Source organism: Astyanax mexicanus, chromosome 12 (assembly GCF_023375975.1).
Source record: "Astyanax mexicanus isolate ESR-SI-001 chromosome 12, AstMex3_surface, whole genome shotgun sequence".
NCBI classification, from domain to species: Eukaryota; Metazoa; Chordata; class Actinopteri; order Characiformes; family Acestrorhamphidae; genus Astyanax; species Astyanax mexicanus.
In genome coordinates this window covers 3,604,390-3,625,406 of record NC_064419.1, presented here as the reverse complement: position 1 = coordinate 3,625,406, position 21,017 = coordinate 3,604,390, and the positions used below count along the sequence as shown (strand labels likewise).

Genomic DNA, 21,017 nt, shown 5'->3' with positions numbered 1-21,017 from the left:
AAATACGGAAATAAAGTTCTTTACTCAATCTGGGTCTGACTGTTTTGCTGTAGCGACTCCCGGCCTGCAGGTGGCGGTACCGCTCCTGCGGGGCTCCTATGAGGAAATAAGTGGAGGAGCTGTGTGTATGTGGACGTCGACACCGTTTACAGCTCCTCTCCTCACTGTTTTATTAGGAAATGTTCTGCAGCTTTAGCGCTGCGAAACTACCGGCCTTCAGGAGAATTTATCCGGCTTCAGGGGAGCAGCAGTTCGCGGGGTTAGGGAGGAGGGTGTCGGGGCTGTAGCTCGGAGCTGAGCGGCGGCCTCAGTGCCAGCATGGCAGCGGGCAGCGAGAGTCCGGGTTCGGCAGGCGGGGAAGACAAGCTCCCCTCCCGCAGACAGAGCGAAGGTAGGCTCGGGTCATGTGGTCCCTGGTTTCGGTTGTTTACGGTTGTTTACGGTTGTTTTGTTAAAGCTTTGGGGGTGAATTATGAGCTTAAACGTGTCATCTCTTGTCTCTTAGCTTCTGTTTATATATGTGCTGAAATAAAATAGCTAAAGCTCGGATATAACTCACCTGACAGGTGAGGGAACACCTGGAAACTCTGACCAGGTAACCTAGATAGCTAGATAAATAATTAGCTCTCATAGAAGCTTTAAAACCTGCTAAATGTTGTACTAAAACAGATGGATTTCTTTGAAAAATGAATAAGACCTGAAAAGACAGCAGAAAGTTATAAAATCCACTGTTAAATATGTTTAATTAAAGTGAAATAAAGGATTTATGTAGGTTACAGCTTCTGAAGTGGTCCTACAGGAAGTGTAGGTTACCTGGGTGACGTGTACAGCTCTCTAAACCAGTGGGATTTTGTATGTGTATAAGTATTTAACTAAATCTAATAACCCTATGACAATATCTAGTACATTTTAAATGTGTAAATGTTTACTGTGGGCACGTGTTACTTAATTACTAAGTCTTAAACAAACCAGAATATGTTTTATATTTTAGATTATTCAAAGTAGCACCTCTTACATATCTTGACCAGTATTTTCTCAGTCAGCTTTATGAGGTAGAGTCACCCGGAATTTCAGGCTTTCAGTTAACAGCTGTGGTGAACCTGTCAAGAGTTAATTAAGCTTCTCTACTTCTGTTTTTTTTTTAAGTGTTTGAGAGCATCAGTTGTAAAGCTGTAAAGAGGTAGAGTTACAGGTATACAGAGAATAGCTCTATTTGAGAAACGTTCTAATCCATATTATGAGAATAAAAAACTATTCAACTGTGTAAAGAAAAAATATTTTAAGGAATTAAGGTCTTTAAAAGTATCCTCAAATGCAGTCACCACAAACATCCTCAAAAACTTTATGATGGAACTGATACTCATCAGGATCATCTCAGGAAAAGAAGACCAAGAGTTACCAGCACCCCAGATATCTAAACACTTTAGAGTACTTTAGTAATTTTAAAAAGTTTAGAAGTTCACTTTCAAGTGAGTACTTGATTCCTTATGTGTTTCTTTATAGTCTGGATGACCTCAGTATTCAATGTATTGATGTATCACATGTATTACCAAGATAGGTAATACAATATTTTACTTATGTTATTTACTTATTTCTACAGTAAATTAATTGTATTGGTTTAACATAGGGCATTATATGACACATTCAGCTGATCTTTTGTCTCATTTTAATAAATTGACATTTTTACACTCACAGCTGCTCTAAAGTGATACAAATTGTAATTTAAAGTAATGTAATGTTTCATAATGTAGTAAACACTGATGTGATCAGCCAGTTAATTTTAAATTTACATGTGTAAGTTATAGATTTACTGGAGTCAATTTTACAAAATACAACCAATATTTTTCACTGCAGCTTTACCCTATTCATTTGATGAATGCCACCACATGGAGTAATGAAGCAGTAACTTTGTCACGATTTTAAATGAAGAATGTTTGAGCTCACTGTGCTGGTTAGATTGACTGTAGAAACTATGAGATTTTTTATTGAATGACAGATTTCAGTGGTATTTCATTATTTTGATCTGGAAATAAAATTATCATATTTCAGGGACAGCCTGTCAGTGTTGTTGAGATGAACTGACTGATCTGTTTTAGAATTTGAGTTTTAGAGAAAGTGCCTCATCTTTTTAATGCTTTTACAAAAACTCACATTTCCAGTGGAGTGGATTTCAGCTTCCAGTCATTCCTGCCTTTCCACGCCTCGTCCTTTTATCAGACCTGAGCTGGTATTTAAACCACATACCGTCTCAGATGCTTTGTTCAGTTTGAAAAGATGAAAAAATCCAGTATTTCTGGTCTTTATCACTTTATTACACAGTCTAATAGTTGGTTGTGGATGAATTTCAGTGTGTATAATGCTTGATGGGATTGTGTTATATGTTCTGTGTTTGTGTGTGTGTGTGTGTTTTGCACCAGTAGGTTTATATTGTTTCTCTCTGTAATATAATCCCTGTAGTATGCAGTCACACTGCTATACTGTGCAACGTGTGCAGGTCAGTTGGCTGACGGTGTCTCTGCCTGTATGAATGGAGCGTTTGTTGTTGCGTAACTGGGGTGTTGCCAAGGCGGAGGTAATATCCTCCTGGGTGCCGTCAGCAGTGGGCGTGTCCTCAGTCCAGTCAAATAAAACAAGCCAATTTAAACAGCACGAATTGATCTTTCACAGCTTTGAAGAGCCAGATTTTTTGTTCTTGAGATTGGACATCAAGTACTTAATCTCTGTGAGGGATTTAGAGTGGTGTACATGAGTGATTAGGTAAATAGAATTTTGTTTGAACGTTAATGATGGAGTGATGGTGCTTGAGTGTACTGAAGTCATTTGTGCCCCAGTCTAAGCTTGTGCATAGACTTCTGTCTGTTAGATTCTTAAAGATCCAGAAATGATTCACAAAAGTATATTATTACTATAGCATTTTATTAATTTTTTCATTAATATGGCTAAAATTATTATTATTATTTTTATTTTCTTTTTAAAACCACGGTATGGTATCATACTAATAACATTTACACTAATTTGAAATACAATAGGCTTTTAATTATTGAGAGTTTTTGGGACATGAAAAGTTTGCAGTGTGTCAAGCTCTGCAAAAATGATTAAGGTTATTTTTTTTTATATTGTACAATAAGCCGATAACATAAGGCCTACTTACAGCAATCTCACACTGGTCTAATTCTCTAAAAGGTTAATTGTTTGCCTCTAAAATTATAGGTTTATATAGCTATAATAGAAAAACAGCCTTATTAAATTTCTTCTTAATACATTAAAAAAAGGGAAGGAAGTGTAGGGGGAAGTAAATAGAAGAAGAAGAAAGAAGAAAGAAAAAGGGGGAAGGGGAAGAAAAGTGAAAAATTCTGTTTTTTTTTTTAGTTTTGTAAATGTTTTTTAATCTATTATTGTTGTGCTCTTATACTGGATATTTTTTAGGCCTTTTATTCTATTGGATATTGGTCCTTTTTCTCTACCTTCCTGATTTTTTCTTTTTTCTTATGATTTGTTTAGTTTATGACAGCAATGCCCTCCATCACTTTAAGACCAGGGACCAGAATAAAAAGAGCTGCAAACTGCAGCTGAAAGGCTTTGTTTTAACCTGCAACATATGAATAGAACAAACAATAATTGTGTAATAAAAATCTTAAGATAAGTTTCTTCATCTTTTGTCTTTTGACTGTATGGTCTGTGTGAATTTCCCACAATGTCAACACATTATGATTTCAGCAGCATTCTCACAGCAGCATGTCTAGCTTCAGATTATGTCAAGAACACAAGTTTAAACAAACATAAAAAGCATGGTTGTGAGACTCAGAACTGACCGATTGCTTCACTCATTCTGTTTACACAAAGGTCTTTTTTTCTCACTATTGATTTAATACAGTTAAAACTGTTTTGACTGTTTCTAACTGTTGTGTTTGTCCACAGCGAACAAGAAGCTGAAGTACATCAGTTTGGCTGTTCTGGTGATTCAGAATGCCTCGCTCATCCTCAGCATCCGGTACGTGCGGACGTTACCGGGAGACCGTTTCTTCGCCACGTCTGCTGTTGTCATGGCAGAGGTCCTTAAAGTCATCACCTGTCTCATCATCCTCCTGTTTGAAAAGAAGGGTATGTATTCCCGATCCTAATCTTTCCTAATCGAGTTTCTTGACTAAATTGGTCATTATGGTTGATTTAAGCTTGGAAGTCTCAACTATGGGTGTCTCAACCACGCTTGAACATCATGTTTTAAACAGGGTGCCTGCAGATCCCTAAAAATCTATTAAAATAAAAAGGTATTAAAACCTTTTGTGTACAACTAAGGCTTTAATTTGTCTTTGAATGTCTTAAATCATCTTCCAAAGTTCTAAAATATCCCACAGAGATGTACTTTCCAGATTTAATTTGCTAGTTAGCTTACAGTTTGATTTAAGGGTGGCACTCATTTACAATGTAGCTGAGCAATTACATAGGGAAGGGATTGACAATTTTTTCAATAAAATAAATAATAATAAAAAAACTGCATTTTAATAAGAAAAGCTATAATAAAAAAAGATATAAAACAAATATGGTAAAAAAAAAAATTAAGAGTAGAAATCATAAAATCATATGTGGGAAAAAAAATATCAAAGCAGAACCAATGGCAAGATTTTTTAAAACAATAGTTTAATTGTCACATCGCAGTAACACAGGTATATAGGTGTGTGAAATACGATTTATTCTGCTTTTGTTGAAGTTTTTGTTTAATTGCATTCAGCAAAACAGGAGCTTTAGTGAAGTCAGGATGCTGCACCATCACCTTTTCTCTTCATCCCTATTGGACTGGATGGAACTCCATCATTCCAGAGAACACAGTTCCAGTTCTCCAAAGCTCATTGGAATTAAAAATAGTCTCAATATGGTTACATCAATCTGCTGTTGATCTGTAGTTCTAATTTTATTGGCAGTACATTTACTTATCTAGATACTAGACAAGTTACACATCTGTGTTAGAAATGACTGAAACTGTTCATTATTAGGCATGTAAAAAAAATAATAATAATAACTAGAAAAGGAAAGTTCGATAACGAACTTTAAGTTGGCTTGGAAAAGTACGTTAAATAGTTAAATAACGTTGAATAGTTAAAATGGTTGCTAAGATATTTCTGTCTAAAGCGTGTGAAGAGTGGTTGCTATGCTGTTGACTTTCGGCTAAATGTTGAAGTCCAAAAAGTTTTGGCTAACATGGTGAAAAGCTTATAATTATCTTATAAAGTAAAGTGTTGCTAAGTGGTTGCTAGGTAGTTGCTAGGCAGTTGCTAATGTAGTCCACATCGTTGCTTAGTGCTTGCTAATTGGTTGCTAGGCAGTTGCGAACATATTCCAGGTGGTTGCTAAGCTGTTGCTAACTTGTTGCTAGGCAATTCCTAACGTATTCCAAATGGTTTTTAAGTGGTTATTAGGCAGTTTCTAATATTTTCCAGGTGGTTGCTAACTGGTTGCTATGGTATCTGGGGTGGTTGCTAAGGTGTTGCTAGGTGGTTGCTAAGGTGTTGCTATGGTATCTGGGGTGGTTGCTAAGGTGTTGCTAGGTGGTTGCTAGAGGGTTGCTAGGTGGTTGCTAAGGTGTTGCTATGGGATCCGGGGTGGTTGCTAAGGTGTTGCTATGGTATCCGGGTTGGTTGCTAAGGTGTTGCTAGGTGGTTGCTAAGGTGTTGCTATGGTATCCAGGGTGGTTGCTAAGGTGTTGCTAGGTGGTTGCTAGGGTGTTGCTAGGCGGTTGCTATGGTATCCAGGGTGGTTGCTAAGGTGTTGCTAGGTGGTTGCTAAGGTGTTGCTATGGTATCCTGGGTGGTTGCTAAGGTGTTTCTAGGTGGTTGCTAAGGTGTTGCTAGGTGGTTGCTAAGGTGTTGCTATGGTATCCAGAGTGGTTGCTAAGGTGTTGCTAGGTGGTTGCTAGGTGGTTGCTATGGTGTTGCTAGGTGGTTGCTAAGGTGTTGCTAGGTGGTTGCTAAGGTGTTGCTATGGTATCCAGGGTGGTTGCTAAGGTGTTGCTAGGTGGTTGCTAAGGTGTTGCTAGGTGGTTGCTAAGGTGTTGCTATGGTATCCGGGGTGGTTGCTAAGGTGTTGCTAGGTGGTTGCAAGGTGGTTGCTAAGGTGTTGCTAGGCGGTTGCTAAGGTGTTGCTATGGTGTCTAGGGTGGTTGCTAAGGTGTTGCTAGGTGGTTGCTAAGATGTTGCTATGGTATCTGGGGTGGTTGCTAAGGTGTTGCTAGGTGTATCTAACTGGTCGCTAGGCAGTTGCTACCATTTCTAAAGTGGTTGCTAAGCAGTTGCTAGGCAGTTGCTAACGTTTTCCAGGTGGTTGCTAAGGTGTTGCTATCTGGTTGCTAGGCAGTTGCTAACGTATTACACATGGTTGCTAAGTGGTTGCTAGGCAGTTGCTAATGTTTTCCAGGTGGTTGCTAAGGTGTATCTAACTGGTTCCTAGGCAGTAGTAGATAAAAAGAAAGAGTGTTGAATGTAGAAGTACAGAAAAAGGGAGAGCCTGAAATAGAGAAGTAGAGAGAAAATCAGCGTGAGAAGTAGAGAAAGAACACCCGAGAATGTGAGAAAAAGAGTGACAAGTAGAGAGAAATATTGAGCGAGAGAAAGAGAATTAGGGAAAAAGAGAGATCGAGAAATAAAGAAGTAGAGAAAGAAAAAGGATGTAGTAGAGAGATAGATAGAAAGAGAAAGCAAGACAGAAAAGTAGAGTGAAAGAGAAGTAGAGAGAAGAGCGAGAAATAAAGAGAGAGTAAGAGAGAAATAGAGAAATAGAAAAGTAGAAAGAAAGAGACATAGAAAAGTAGAGAGAGTGAGAAAGAGAGAGTGAGAAATAGAGAAGTAGAGAGAGAGTGAGAAATAGAGACGTAGAGAGAGAGTGAGAAAGAGAGTGAGAAATAGAGAAGTAGAGAGAGAGTGAGAAATAGAGACGTAGAGAGAGAGTGAAAAAGAGAGTGAGAAATATAGAAGTAGAGAGAGTGAGAAATAAAGAGAAATAGAGACGTAGAGAGAGAGTGAAAAAGAGAGTGAGAAATATAGAAGTAGAGAGAGTGAGAAATATAGAAGTAGAGAGAGAGAGTGAGAAATAGAGACGTAGAGAGAGAGTGAGAAATAGAGACATAGAGAGAGTGAGAAAGAGTGAGAAATAGAGAAGTAGAGAGAGTGAGAAATAGAGACGTAGAAAAGAGTGAGAAAGAGAGAGTGAGAAATAGAGAAGTAGAGAGAGAGTGAGAAATAGAGACGTAGAGAGAGAGTGAGAAATAGAGAAGTAGAGAGCAAAAGAGAGAATGAGAAGTAGAGAGCAAAAGAGAGAGTGAGACAGAGAAGTAGAGAGCAAACGAGAGAGTGAGAAGTAGAGAAGTAGAGAGCAAAAGAAAGAGTGAGAAATAGAGAAGTAGAGAGAGAGTGGGAAAGATAGAGTGAGAATTAGAGAAGTAGAGAGAGAGTGAGAAAGAGAGAGTGAGATAGAGAAGTAGAGAGAGTGAGAAATAGAGACGTAGAGAGAGTGAGAAAGAGAGAGTGAGATAGAGAAGTAGAGAGAGAGTGAGAAATAGAGTGAGAAATAGAGACGTAGAGAGAGAGTGAGAAAGAGTGAGAAATAGAGTAGAGAGCAAAAGAGAGTGAGAAATAGAGAAGTAGAGAGCAAAAGAGAGAGTGAGAAGTAGAGAAGTAGAGAGCAAAAGAAAGAGTGAGAAATATAGAAATAGAGAGAGAGTGGGAAAGAGAGTGAGAATTAGAGAAGTAGAGAGCGAAAGAGAGAGTGAGAAAGAGAGAGTGGTTGCTAAGCAGTTAATAGGTGGTTGCTAAACCCTGGCTGGGGTGCCGGGGTGTCCAAACTTTTGACTGATAGCTGCTCCATACAGCAGCTCCTCCATACACTCACAGTACTGGAGGAGCAGGGGAGAGAAGGGGTTCCGTGCGCAGAGCTGCTCGTGTGCGAGATGGAACTCTGGGCCCCCCATTCATTTCTATGGGAAAACTTCGTACGAAAATTGTACGAAAACCGTACGTCGTATCGCTTCGCAACCTGCTATTAATTTAAAGATCTCGGTAAGATCTATAAGCTCGCCAAATTTGGTTTTCGTATCTCAAAAATTGTGGCGGTTACGGACGTTTAAAATTTCGCCCCATTCATTCCTATGGGGAAAAAATGCGTACGTTTACGAAGTTTTTACGAAAACCGTACGATAAATCGCTCCAAAAAGCACAAGCACGCTAAGTTGGCATAGGTCCTACGATCCGTGAAAGTTTCGTGATTCTACGTTGAAAGCTCTAGGAGGAGTAGCGTACAGAAAAAAAGGCGTAAGAATAATAATAATAATAATAATAAGAAGATTACGAAGAACAAGAAGTTGGCTTTTCCAAGCCAACTTAATAACATTTTTATTAGTATTAGTTGTATTAGTTGTATAGTATTTATTGTATTTCTGTGCTGACTGGTTAAATTCTGGATGATACAGAATCTGTTTCTGTCTGTAAATGCAGGAAATATCAGAGATTTTGTGGCTCTGCTGTACGACTCTATAGTGGTACAGTACAGGGACACGCTGAAGTTAGCCGTCCCATCACTCATCTACACCTTACAGAACAACCTGCAGTACGTGGCCATTTCCAACTTACCAGCAGCCACGTTCCAGGTGAGGAACCCTCAGCCAATTCTTCCTTGTTTTTTTGCTTTTATTTCTTTCTCTTTCTCTGTTTTACTTCTTTCATTTGTGTCCTGTCCACCTTCTTTCCGTCCTTTTGTTGAGAGTTTTCTTCTTTTTCCATTCTAACACCATCCTATCACACACTTTATTTCTACACTCGTTGACAAAAAAGGCACCAATAAGGAGAAGGAGAAGGAGTTAGAATGGAATAAATACGTAACTCCAGCAGTGCTACCCGGGGTTAGCAGCAGGCTTCAGGCCTTCCTCACCTTCAGGCTCACTCACCTAATCTAGCGCGGTTAGCGGCTAATGCTAATATTGCTCAAGCCTCTAGGTAATTTAGCGGAGTGGCTTTACTGCTCCTTAATACCTGACCTGATTCATAAATTCATAAATTTACTGGATTATAAGATGCACTGATGATTTTTTTTTGTTAAAATTAAAATATTTTAAGCGCACCTTTATAGTACAAAAATGACAGTACATGCAAAAAAAAAAGGCCAATCCCATTTCCCTACTGTACCTATAACCCCTTGTTTTTTGAGTGTAATTTGATGTAAAATTCTTACCCTAAGAATTGGGACAACGCTTCAAGCAACCGATACAAATATATAGCAGTGTAGCACCTAGCTTCACTGCTAGCACATTCAGCAACTTAACTTCTGGTTAACTAGTTAATTTAAGAACATTTTATCTTTTCCAAAAGGGGATTAATTAGTATTGTCTATTTCTTAATTCCTCTGCAATGTGTAGCTGAAATGGGCTTTTATTAGCATTTATTTTAATTTATTTTTCAGTTCCATCTTAAATGCAGAAGCCTCTGCCATCTTTTGCACCATTTAAGGTGGAACACGAGAAAGTTAACTAGCTAGCTAGCTACTGAGACGATCTACTAACAATTTCTTTTAGACTTGTTATGAAGAAAATGGCTATACAATATGGAAATTTCACATTATACTATGGTTATATGATGCTTATCATAATTTAGAGTTTTTTTTTGGTTGCTTGTGCTGCATTTTGTCAGTGATTCTCATAGCCCTCTGTTTAAGTGTGCCTCTCCCCTTCAAGCCTAACAAGAATTGGAAGACCCTACACTCCCCTAGGCGCAAAACAGAGGGAAAGGTCTAAATGATAGGGCCAACAGGTAAAAGGGGATTGGGCCTTAATTGGGCTGTCTTCGATTGTGTTGTAGAGGCATGTCTAGCAGCCCACAATCTCTCACCAAGACGTACACTAGCCAAAAGTAGCCCCTGGAAACCTTTTTTTTATAGGGCAGTTTGCAGGTTGGTAAGTGTTCTACGCTTTTAGTAGAACACTTGACTGCATGACTGGTGATTTTGTATTTTTTTTTTTGTCCATGAGTGTCTTTTTCCACTTCTCTTTTTTTTCTCTTTTTTTTCTTACTCTGTTAACATTGTGCTCATCTTTGTCACTCTTCTAGTTGAGTTTATCTCAAGACTCTCCCCCACTCGTGTCCTATCACTCTCTCTCTCTCTCTCTCTCTGTGTAGGTGACGTACCAGCTGAAGATCCTGACCACGGCGTTATTCTCAGTGCTGATGCTGAGGAAGAGCCTGTCGCGAGTCCAGTGGGTCTCCCTGCTTCTGCTCTTCGCTGGTGTGGCCATCGTCCAGGTGCAGCAAGACAGCAGCAAGCAGAAGGAGGCCATCACCTCGTCCACTAACCAGAACTACGCCAAAGGCCTTGTGGCGGTGGTGGTGTCGTGCCTGTCCTCGGGCTTCGCTGGGGTTTACTTTGAGAAGATCCTGAAGGGCAGCTCGGCCTCTGTGTGGCTCAGGAACGTGCAGCTGGGCATTTTTGGCACTGTGCTGGGCCTGCTGGGCATGTGGTGGAACGATGGTGCTGCCATCGCTGAGAAGGGCTTCACGTTTGGCTACACGTCCATGGTGTGGGGCGTGATCTTCAACCAGGCATTCGGGGGCCTGCTGGTGGCGGTGGTGGTGAAGTATGCGGACAACATCTTGAAAGGCTTCGCCACCTCCTTCTCCATCATCGTGTCCACAGTTATGTCCATCTACCTCTTCGGTTTCCACGTGGACTTGATGTTCACGCTGGGCGCCGGGCTGGTCATAGGAGCCGTGTATATGTACAGCTTACCCAAAGCTGCGGTGCCGCCGACCAGCAGTAGCTCCTCCCTTTCCTCGTCCAGCCACAGCAGCAGAGCCAACGGCGGAGATTCAGAGACGGATGCGTTCCTTCCAAAGTCAGTGCTGGTGAAATGAACCTGTCTGCAAGGTTTTCTCTCTGCCTCTCCCCCTCATCTGCCTCTCTCTCTCTCTTTTTTACTCCCTGAAACTTCATAACTGCTGCTGTCTTCTTCAGTAATCCCTCCCTCCCTCCTCATTTTAACGCTTCCTTCTGCTGCTTTTGGGTTGAATTTTTGGGGGATCTTTTTCTAAGTTGAAAGAAGCAGCCTTTGGGTTATGTGCTGGGTTGTCTTGGTGTCAAGGCTCCACTGATCTCCTCCTCCTGGAGAATTGCTTTCCCAACAGTTCCAGTTCAGTTCCAGACCTGGTGCAACACACCAAGCTCTCATTTTCAGATACTGTTCAAAACTGTAATTAACTGGAACAGGTTTGCTTTGCTGGGGACAGGACTCGGTACTGAAGTAGCATAGCTTTCCAGACGTGGATTAGGCACCTCTGGGCCAGATCGTGGTCTTAACTGTCTGCCTTGGAGTTTTTAAGATGATTAATCCTGAAAAAAAAAGCACAAAGACTCTTTAGCGTGTGTGTTTTTATCACTTCCAGTGATAGATAAGACCTGGCCGTCTTTCATTGTTTCCTCCTGTTTGCCTTAAACACAGACAAAACAAGAGACACACTGGGCAAATGAAGTGAACATATATATTCATTAAAGACACTGACTGATGTGCAGTCGTTTTGGTCAAGGCCAATCAAACACAAGAATGTGATAGCTGCTTATATATATCTAATGAAAGCTCCTTGTTTAAGGTGCTACTAAGAAAGTGCTGAACTTTTAAAGAGGACAATGTGAGTGCCAAAATCTTGACTTAAGAGACTTCATATTCAACTGTAGCATTTACAGTCTGTATTTATTAGTATATTTATTTAGTATTTAGGCTATATTAAGGCATTGCAAATGGATACATCATTGCAGTATTTTATTTGTCAGTGAGTTGAACTTGTTTGAAGCACAGTAAGGCCTGAAACATACTTAAATACACTCAAGAATGCGAACATATACAAGCATAGCTTGTAGCATAGCTTTTTTTTATTTTTTGCTTTAGTTCCATTCAAAATGAGTGTCGATTTATAATTTTATAATGCAACTCCAGCATGATCTGCATTCTGATTGTACCAACACAACTTGCTGCATTCCAAGCAAGTCTAGGCTTCTGTTGTAAGCTATTAGCTTATTCTCCATACATATGGAAGGTCTAAAGGTAGGGATTTACTTGATTTTAACTATGTCTTTTTTTACACATCCTTCTAAAATGAATGCAACGCAAGATGCAAAACGTGCACAGCAGCGTTTAATCCTCGGCCAGGCTAGTCCTTAGGCATCGCATTGACTCGATGCAGAGGTAAAAACCAGACTTTAGCGGCCGAGAATGCAACTGCTGGCATATTTTTTTGCACAGATTGCTTAACCCCGTTCTATTTACACATGCTATGATTTGCGTAGCGTTCTTTTGGAGTCTGTATTTGAGTTGGCATCCTTCTATTGAGTATGTTTCTTACCTTACTGACTGTTTTTGGAAAAGAAATGCCGTTCTTATACCATCATTTTGTATCCCAAACCAATTTTAATACGAAAATACTCTTTAATATGCCTTAAGTAAAAAAGAAAAATATAGCCTAATAAACGACATGCAGTCTCGCTCACTCAGACACTGTCTGAGCTTTTCCTGCGTTTAGGAACCCAACTCTGCTCTGTTTGATGGTCAGTTGTGTTGAGCAGGAACGGCGTTACGCTATGCAGTGCTTTTGTCGCTGGCTGCATCATTCACATTGTTCAGTGGAAACTCGAGAGTGGACTCAGATTGAGTTCATTTGATCCTATAGAACTTCATTCATTCAAACTGTGCATTTGTATCCCCCTCCTCTCTTTTCCTTACTGGACTGGAACTGGATGCAGTAGAAATGTCTGTGATTGGGAGCTTTTTTATGTGGTGTGTTTGGTTTGTTTGGTGTTTGCTGCTTTGTTTCTCTGTCTTTCAAATGTACCAACTTTCAGAGGGATTTAAGAAATTGAGACCACATTGAAAATATGGAATTTTCTGGAAGCAAAATACAAAATTCAAGAGATTTAAGGAGATTTATTGCAATTTACCACAAGTAAAATGTTGAATGCCTCTTACTGTATCTTTAAAACAGTAAATGTATGTATGGGAAAAGTGTATTTAACTTTCAAGGAAAGTAATTGGGAAAAAAATATATATTTTTTTTTAATCAAAGTTTTTGTGGAGCATTTCTATTGGTCTGGTCATCATGAAATTCTGATGCAGTGTAAAGAGCTGTACATCATCAGCAATATTAAGATATCAGCTAATTTATGACGCTGAGTTAAGGTTTTTTTATATAAAGAAAAAGGTGTCTACTCAGAATTTTTTATATAAAATGAAATGAGTCCTGTATAATAAAGGCTTTTCATTTGTGATCTCAAGCTTTTGGACCCCTTTAATCTCTAATGTGCATCTGTTTCACTTCACTTTTGACTGGAACTGGGGTTCACCAATACAGTTCATCCTGTTTATCTCTTATTCAGCTTTAGTATAAGTGCACATTAACTCTGCAGTCTTGAACAGGGTACTTCCTAATAATTTAATGTTTGCATTAAATGAGTCATAACTGCAGGACCATAAAACCACTACAATTATTTGGGCAACATTAAGCCACTAAAGAATTTGACTCTTTAATTAATTATATTTTTAGTTTTATGGTGACAGCTACTTTTTATGTTTCTGAAAATATTGGTGGACCCCTAACAAACAGTGTCCAATCTGGTCCTGTGCTAACTACAGAGCATCTAACATGAGCTGTGTTCCAAAGCTGAGGCCAAAATATACAATTAAAACATTTAAAATAAACTCTACTTTGAAAACTTAATTTTTTTCCCGCCATTTTTGTGTTCCCTTTACGTTGTACATGTGCAGAGATCTGTAGGAAATTGATAAGGCTGGGATTTGGCGAGAAGTTTAGTTTGTAATACGCATAATGATACAAGGGTTACGAACACCAATCTTAATACGTGAACTTATTATACATGTAAAACATATATAATGTGTTTTTGAGAATTGATACAGTACTGCAAAACTAAATATTGCAATACTACAATATATTGGATATATTGTTTTTTTTTTTTACAGCCCTAGTAACTTGGAAGGGCTTGGAAGGATACATCAGGTGCGTCCCTAAAATCACTGTGAACGCAGCCCACCTCGACTGGAGCCTAAGCTTTGGAACGCAGCTAAAGTATATGTATGCGATTGAGTCTGTCTGTCTATCCTGCTTTTCTGTCTCTCTGTCTGTCTGTGTGAGGTGGTGCGTGGGGGTGTATATCAGTGGGATGGTAGATTTTTCTTTTTTTTTTCACCAGTGCTAAAAAACATGGTTAAAGCTGTGCCTTTTTCAATGCACTTGTGACTGTACAGTACAGGAACTACCAATGTCAAGAGAATTTTACAGATGTAAATAACAGAAAAAAGAATATATCCCAAATATTATTATTTTTTTCTTTCTTTGGTTCTCGCTCACACAAAAAAAGAGTCAAGAGTTGATGTTACATAATGTACAAATGTTTTTTTTTTTTTTTTTTTTTTTTGGGTAAAAATATTTGATACAAATACAAAAAAAAAATGCCAAAACTGATTTTTCATTAGTTCTTTTTTAAATGCAAAGGATGGAAGGTGTGGAAAACTGTCTGAGAGATGTACACTTGAGGATATCACATGAATGTTGTTTTTCTTATATGATTTTTATGTGCACATATTGTACGTTTATCCACTGGAGCACACAGTGGTGTTTTGGTGACCTAATGGTGAGGGATTGAACCGTAGTTTAGGGGCTGAAGGGATTTATTACTGTTTTTTTTGTGGGAGGTTTTAATGCATATTTATCCGGGAAACTTATGGGGATAGAGCTGCTGGACATCATACATCTGAAGGACATTAAGTATTTTTGTATTATTATTATTATTTAAAGTGATTTTATGTATTCTTGATTTCTGGTTGTTCTCAGGGGCTGCATTGCAATGAGCCCAAATCAATTTGAAGTTTATTTATTGTTAAATCAGTTAATAATTTTATGGATTTTTTTTTTTAATTTAGTTTAATGTATCACTATATTATGTTATATTTCAGTTTGAAATCACAACAGTGACAGAAAGAGCCAGTGAGATACACTCACACACTTCATCTGCGTGAGTGTGTGTTTAATTGATTGGAGTTTCAGAGATGAGAAACAAAATTGTCCAACCCAGTAACAATGGGTGGAGATTACAAAAAAAAAGCTTCTTATCTGAGTAGTAAGTGTTTATCATCTCAGGCCTAATTCTAATAATAGTGTTTTACTGTCACGATCACTATTTTTGTGTTAACGATATATTGCCCCAGAAATAATTGTAACACAAACTAACCCACAAAAATGATGTTAAAAATTACGACAACCAATACATTGCCGTAGTATTAATATTTTATGGCCATTTTCTTAATAACAAGCATAAATCAATTGCTGGTAGTTTGTGTCTGTATTATTTATCTATATCACACTACATCACTTCTGCTGTTATGGTTTAAAAAAATTATGTAGGTATGAATAGGTGTCATATGATCTCCTTTGCTTTGTGTACATCAGCCCTAAACACAATTCAGTTTTTTATGTTTAATTTGGATCCAAAATGATGCCAGTAGCCAGTGTCAGATTAAGGATCCTGATGGTATCAATTGTGTGGCATCTCTACCAAAATCTGGCGTAACTAACTAACTAATGATTGTGTGTTTTGTCATGGTCAGAACAAAACCAAGTATTTCCATTTTTCTTTTCTTACATTGTGTAAAAATGTTCTTAAAGAAATCAAATCTCAATACAAGTTCAAATTGTATTCCCTTATTCCCATTTTGCAGGTGTGAGAGTCAAATAGAAAAGATATGTACCGTACCTTAATGTGCTATAAATGAGCAAACAAAATTATTAATGCAGGTTAGTGTAGTTTATTATTATTTTAAAGGGCTGCCTATAATATAGTGAAGGATATTTTGTATATTGTCATTAATAAATTACAAAAATCCAGTATCTCCAAAATTACAACTTTATAGGAAAAGTAAAACCCTTAACCTTTAATAGAAAAGTATTTAATTCTTAATATGTTGGAGATGTTGGATTTTTCCAACATTCCAAAATTAAATCAAATCAAATATAATCAAAAAGACAAACAAAAGATTATGATGATGATAAATGTCTTGTGTGACGACTATGGTATAAATACAGCAGCTTAATCATGTCAGAATATGGTTATGAGAAGGTATTAGTGTTTTTATAATTATAAGTTTTGTTACGTTTAATAAAAGACCCCTCACTCGTATTGATTTGGGATTGGAAATGTTTTCTCCAACACAAAGAATACAATCAGAACAGCAGCTGCCTGTGATCTGTGGTTTATAACTAACACTGACTGTGGAGTTGCATGTGTACATATCACAAATGTCCAGTTCATTTTACATTTTTTTGGTTTATTTTTCTGTCCTTTTTATTTCCTTTCAGACTGCACACACATGGCAGCAGTTGATTTGTGGGTAATGTGTGCTGGATGAGCACTAGAGCTGTTTAATAACCGGTGTGCTCCTCCACCGTGTCTCTGGAACCGTGTCTGATGGATGTGTAAATACTCTGTGAAAAGATAATGAACAGCCGCGGCTGGATCCATTTCTCCGAGCGGCCTCTTTCTCGAGGCCGACAATAAAAATCCAATAGTGATCACACCCTGCTTGTTATCTGAGCCTCAGAAGTTATTGTGTGTTCGTGAAAAGCCTACGTAAATTACCAGAATTCTTCAATGTATCTCAGTTAGAAGATAATGGAGTGAACTTTGTGCTAAAAGTTTTACGCAAAATTTTAAAATCAGCAATCAAAATTTTAAGATTCAGAAGGAAAAGTGTGTTGCAAATTCAAAAGAGAAAAAAACATTATTTAATAAATTTAGTTATTTTGGATTTAGGATTTTGACGGTCTTTGCTTTTGTTTTTGGGGATTTTGCTTCTAAAGAGTTTTCCTTCTGGAATCTTTCTTTTGCTTCTGCTTTCCCTTAAATCTCCAAGCTGATTAAACGGGAGTTTCAAGCGAAACGAGAAGCAAATGAGAGATTTCAGAAGCAAAAGTCTTTAAAAGCAAAATCCACGAAAACACACAAGTAATAGCAAAGACTGGCAAAATCCAAAGTGAAATAATTTTCAAAACAACTGCAAAGAATACTAAAGTGACTATGTATATTTTATTATATAACAGAGTTCCTGCAGGTCTTAAAGTCTTTTAATGTCTTACATTAAAATCTGAGTAAATAAGGTCTTAAGTTGTCTTAAATTTACTGTAAATTTGCTGTAGGTATTTAATTTTTTTTAAGACTGTGATTTTAATAATTATCGGTGAGTAAACACATGCTAACTTTAGTGGTGAGTTAGCTAACGTTACAGGAAAGAAAACTAAGGTTAAATGAGAGCTAGCTAATTTTAGCGGCGAGCTAGCTGACATACTAATGTTAGCTGCAAGTTATCTAGCTATATTACTGGGGAGAGAACCAAGATTAGCAGAGAGCTAGCTAACACAATAACATTAGCGACGAGTTAGCTACATTACCAGGGAGAGAACTAAGGTTAGCGAAGTGCTAGCTAACATAGTAACATTAGCGACGAGTTAGCTACATTACCAGGGAGAGAACTAAGGTTAGCGAAGTGCTAGCTAACATAGTAACATTAGCGGCGAGCTAGCTAACATAATAATATTAGCGGCGAGCTAGCTAACATAATAACATTAGCGACGAGAATCTCTTTTATGGAACGTTTATGAAGCAATCTTTATCAAACTAAAAAAAAAACGTTTATGGCATCATTTAACCCCATAGTCCCTGTAGCCCACAGTTCATTACTAAAATAAACTTTATTAACAATAACATTTATTGAACCTAGTGGGACTCAAAAAAAATTAATATCAGTGAAAAGTTACTTTATTTCAGTAATTCAGTTCAAAATGTGAAACTCCTATTATATAGATGTATTACACACATAGTGATCTATTTTAAGCATTTATTTCTTTTATTGTTGATGATTATGGCTTACAGCCAATGAAAACCCAAAAATCAGTGTCTCTGAAAAGTTTTATATTATATAAGACGAGATGACATGTCTCTCCAAACCATCACTGATCATCAGTACATTTTAATTTCATTTGTAAATCAAGGGAGCAGAGTCTGGAGGAAGAGTGGAGAGAGACACAGTTCAAGCTGCTTGAGGTCTAGTGTGACGTTTCCACCAATCAGTGATGGTTTGGAGAGGTTTCAGTATAAAAATGATATAAAAACAGTGATGTTTTTTTAAATTATTTAATCAAATTGCAAATAAAAGGAATTACACATTTAATCTTATCCTATTTCTCATTTTTATGAGTAATTGTAAACAGTACAGCAGTTGATCAATGCTCTTATTTAATAAATAGTTTTTGTGGATTAACATTGTCTTTTTTTAACCCCTTTCTTGTATCGTAGGAGCCCAGAGAAGGAGAAGGGAAGCTAAAATGTGAAGAAAAAAAAAACAAGAAAGCATGAACGACAACAAGCAGGAACACGCTGGACCTCAGGACCAAAGGAAAAGCAAAGGAATAATAACTTGATTTTTAAAAAGTGCCTTAATGGGATTGCAGTATTAATTTTGCCGTTACTAGAAATAATTACTTATTTTTTAACACTTATTATAACAGAATAATTATGCTAGTTCTTGTTTGTTTTAAACTGAAGTGATTCTCTGCTAGAACCTTTATAATGTACTGTAATTTCTCATACATTTCACTACTGTTCTGTTCTGTTTGGGATCCAGCAATTTATACACTCATAGGAACCCATCAGTTATGGTTGAGTCTGGGTGCTGATAGAAAAACAGACACTCCATGCATTTCAATTGTTTTTATTTTTAGTGTTTTTATGTCATGTGTGAATTTCCTCCATGATGTTTAATGTATGAAATGATAAACATATAATTGTGCTGAGATACTTTATTTACTGTACATTTGTGGATCTTATAAATTATATCATTGATATAATTGTTTGATAATGTTATGGGCTTATTGTTTCACTCCCAAGTGTCCTTACAAAAGCGAGACTGAACAAACCTTCGAGGGCTGCCTAAAAATGTGCCTTTCATTTATATAATTCTCTCTTTTATTTATGCAAATAGTCTTTTGCTTATGTCTTGAAATGGCACTGAATAAATGCTTGTTTAATAAAAAAATGTATTTGATGAAATGTCTTTTCTTTTCATGGTTTTCCTATTAAGCCTAGTGTTCCAATCAGGGAGTGAATCAGATGCTTGCAGATAAAAATATAAAGTTTATTAGAAAAATAGCAGTTTAAAGAAAAATCCAGAAAAAAAGAAGTTAGTGGAAGAGAAATATATACGTTGTCTTTTTTTAAATCATATGCATATTTCAGTAACTAAAAACTATATGTTTTTTTATTATATTTACTTTTGTTATTTCCCATTAATTTATTTCTGTACTGTTTGAATACAATTCTTTAAAAATACAAATGTAATTTTTGTAATTTCAGTAAAGCACACTGAACTAAACAGAAAGAAAGAGAGAAAAAAATTATTTTAAATTTAAAATCATCCATATTTTAGTATATATGATTTGTTTTTATCTTTATTATTATATTTAAGCATTTTTTTCAACAGATAAACGTTACAAGGGTACAAGAAAGAGAGAGAGCGACAGCAGTGACTTTTATTTTGTTGGCGGGTTGGTTAGAAAGAGAGGGATAGAGCAGGGACTTTTATTTTGTTGGTGGTTGGTTTGAGAAGAAATGTGAGAGAGCAAGGACTTTTATTTTGTTGGTGGCTTTGGCCTCAGCGAGGGTAAAAGAGAGAGGAAGCGAGAGAGAGCTGATAATTATTTTTTGGGGGGCTTTTGGTTTTTGGTCTCCGAGTGAGAGGGAGAGAGCTGGGGACTTTTATTTTGTTGGAAACAGGAAGGCAGGCTCGGCGGCCACGCAGAGCGGAAGAGAAGCTGAAGCTGAAGTTTAGGCTGGCGGTTTGTTTCAGCGACTCTCAAATTCAGAGACACAGAGCTGCGGGTTTACCCTCCTTTCTACTACAGGCCGTAAGTCCTGCTCTCCGTTTGTGTGTGTTTAATTAATGGAGCTGTTTAAGCTGTTAAAACCTGTGCTTTAGATAGGGGCGGGGCGCTGTAAACAGTGCTCAGCAGCCTCAACCCAGCTCTTACATATAAACACAGCTGGAGCTGCGAGAAATCAGATTAATACAGCTACAAAATCAAATTCAGCTGATTTTGACTCTGTTATAAAGCTGAACGGAGGTTAGACAGCTTTAACTGAGCCTAGCTTTCTCTAAGACAGGACTGTAAGGATGGTTTGGAATGTAAGGATGGCATTTTCGTGGGCTGTGTTAGGTTAGCAAGGTTTTAATTATTGTGAAATGTTATTTAATAACTTAGCTCACATTTTTATTTATGTTATTAGGTTGTATTTACAGTATTAGATTGATGAGAATGTGGCTTTACTTTTGTGGCTCTTACTAGGACTCAGTATATGCCACATAATCTGTATTATTTAACCATGTGTGTTATGTAGCTATTTTGCCTTTAGCTATCCAGGTTAAATAACTAGCAACCATTCACCTATTAATCAGCACATGTCTGCATTTCTCAACCCACTGCTATAATCCAGCTAACCTACTCCAACACTGTTTCCCAACCCGATTGTGCAAATGACTTTTGCCCTACAGCCTGATCCACGCCTTCCAGAAGCATCTGAAAGAGGAATGTTGCTGAATTTTTCTCTCTCCACCTTTAAAATTGGTTTATTTATTTAAAAATATCTATATTTTTGCTACATTTCTTACGCAATTTCAATGGCCAATTGCTCATTGGCTGTTCATATAAACTCCCTCATCACCAGTACCATTCCCAAGACTGGTAGAGAGAAGAAGCAGATGTGAAAGTGGGGGTGAACCACAGTCTGAACCAAAGCACCAGAATTTGATCTGGAATTTTCTAGATGGTTCTGACTTTCAGACCAATTGCAGGAAGTTAAGTCAGGCTTTTAAAAAACAAGAAAATAAAGAATTGGTGTTGTGAACACAAAGGCTTAAAATGGGAATTCATTTATTT

General features: G+C 37.4%; 2 protein-coding genes across 3 annotated transcripts in view; both read left to right on the top strand.

The window, feature by feature from the left end:
* The first annotated feature begins 89 nt into the window (after positions 1-89).
* slc35a2 (solute carrier family 35 member 2) lies at positions 90-19,114 on the top strand. Its single transcript, XM_007245851.4, has 5 exons — positions 90-391; positions 3,919-4,101; positions 8,481-8,632; positions 10,155-10,867; positions 18,382-19,114. Exons 1-5 carry the CDS (start codon positions 319-321, stop codon positions 18,407-18,409), a joined length of 1,149 nt encoding a protein of 382 aa, XP_007245913.3. The 5' UTR covers positions 90-318; the 3' UTR covers positions 18,410-19,114.
* A 654-nt stretch (positions 19,115-19,768) lies between these two features.
* The window catches only part of bcap31 (B cell receptor associated protein 31), a 33,751-nt gene continuing 32,502 nt past the window's right edge, over positions 19,769-21,017 (top strand). The window contains exon 1 of one of the 2 annotated variants that reach the window (XM_022670880.2): positions 19,769-19,988. The gene's annotated coding sequence lies outside the window, so the exon portion shown is untranslated. The remainder of the gene's footprint in view (positions 19,989-21,017) is intronic. The other variant, XM_022670879.2, reaches the window with a different exon arrangement.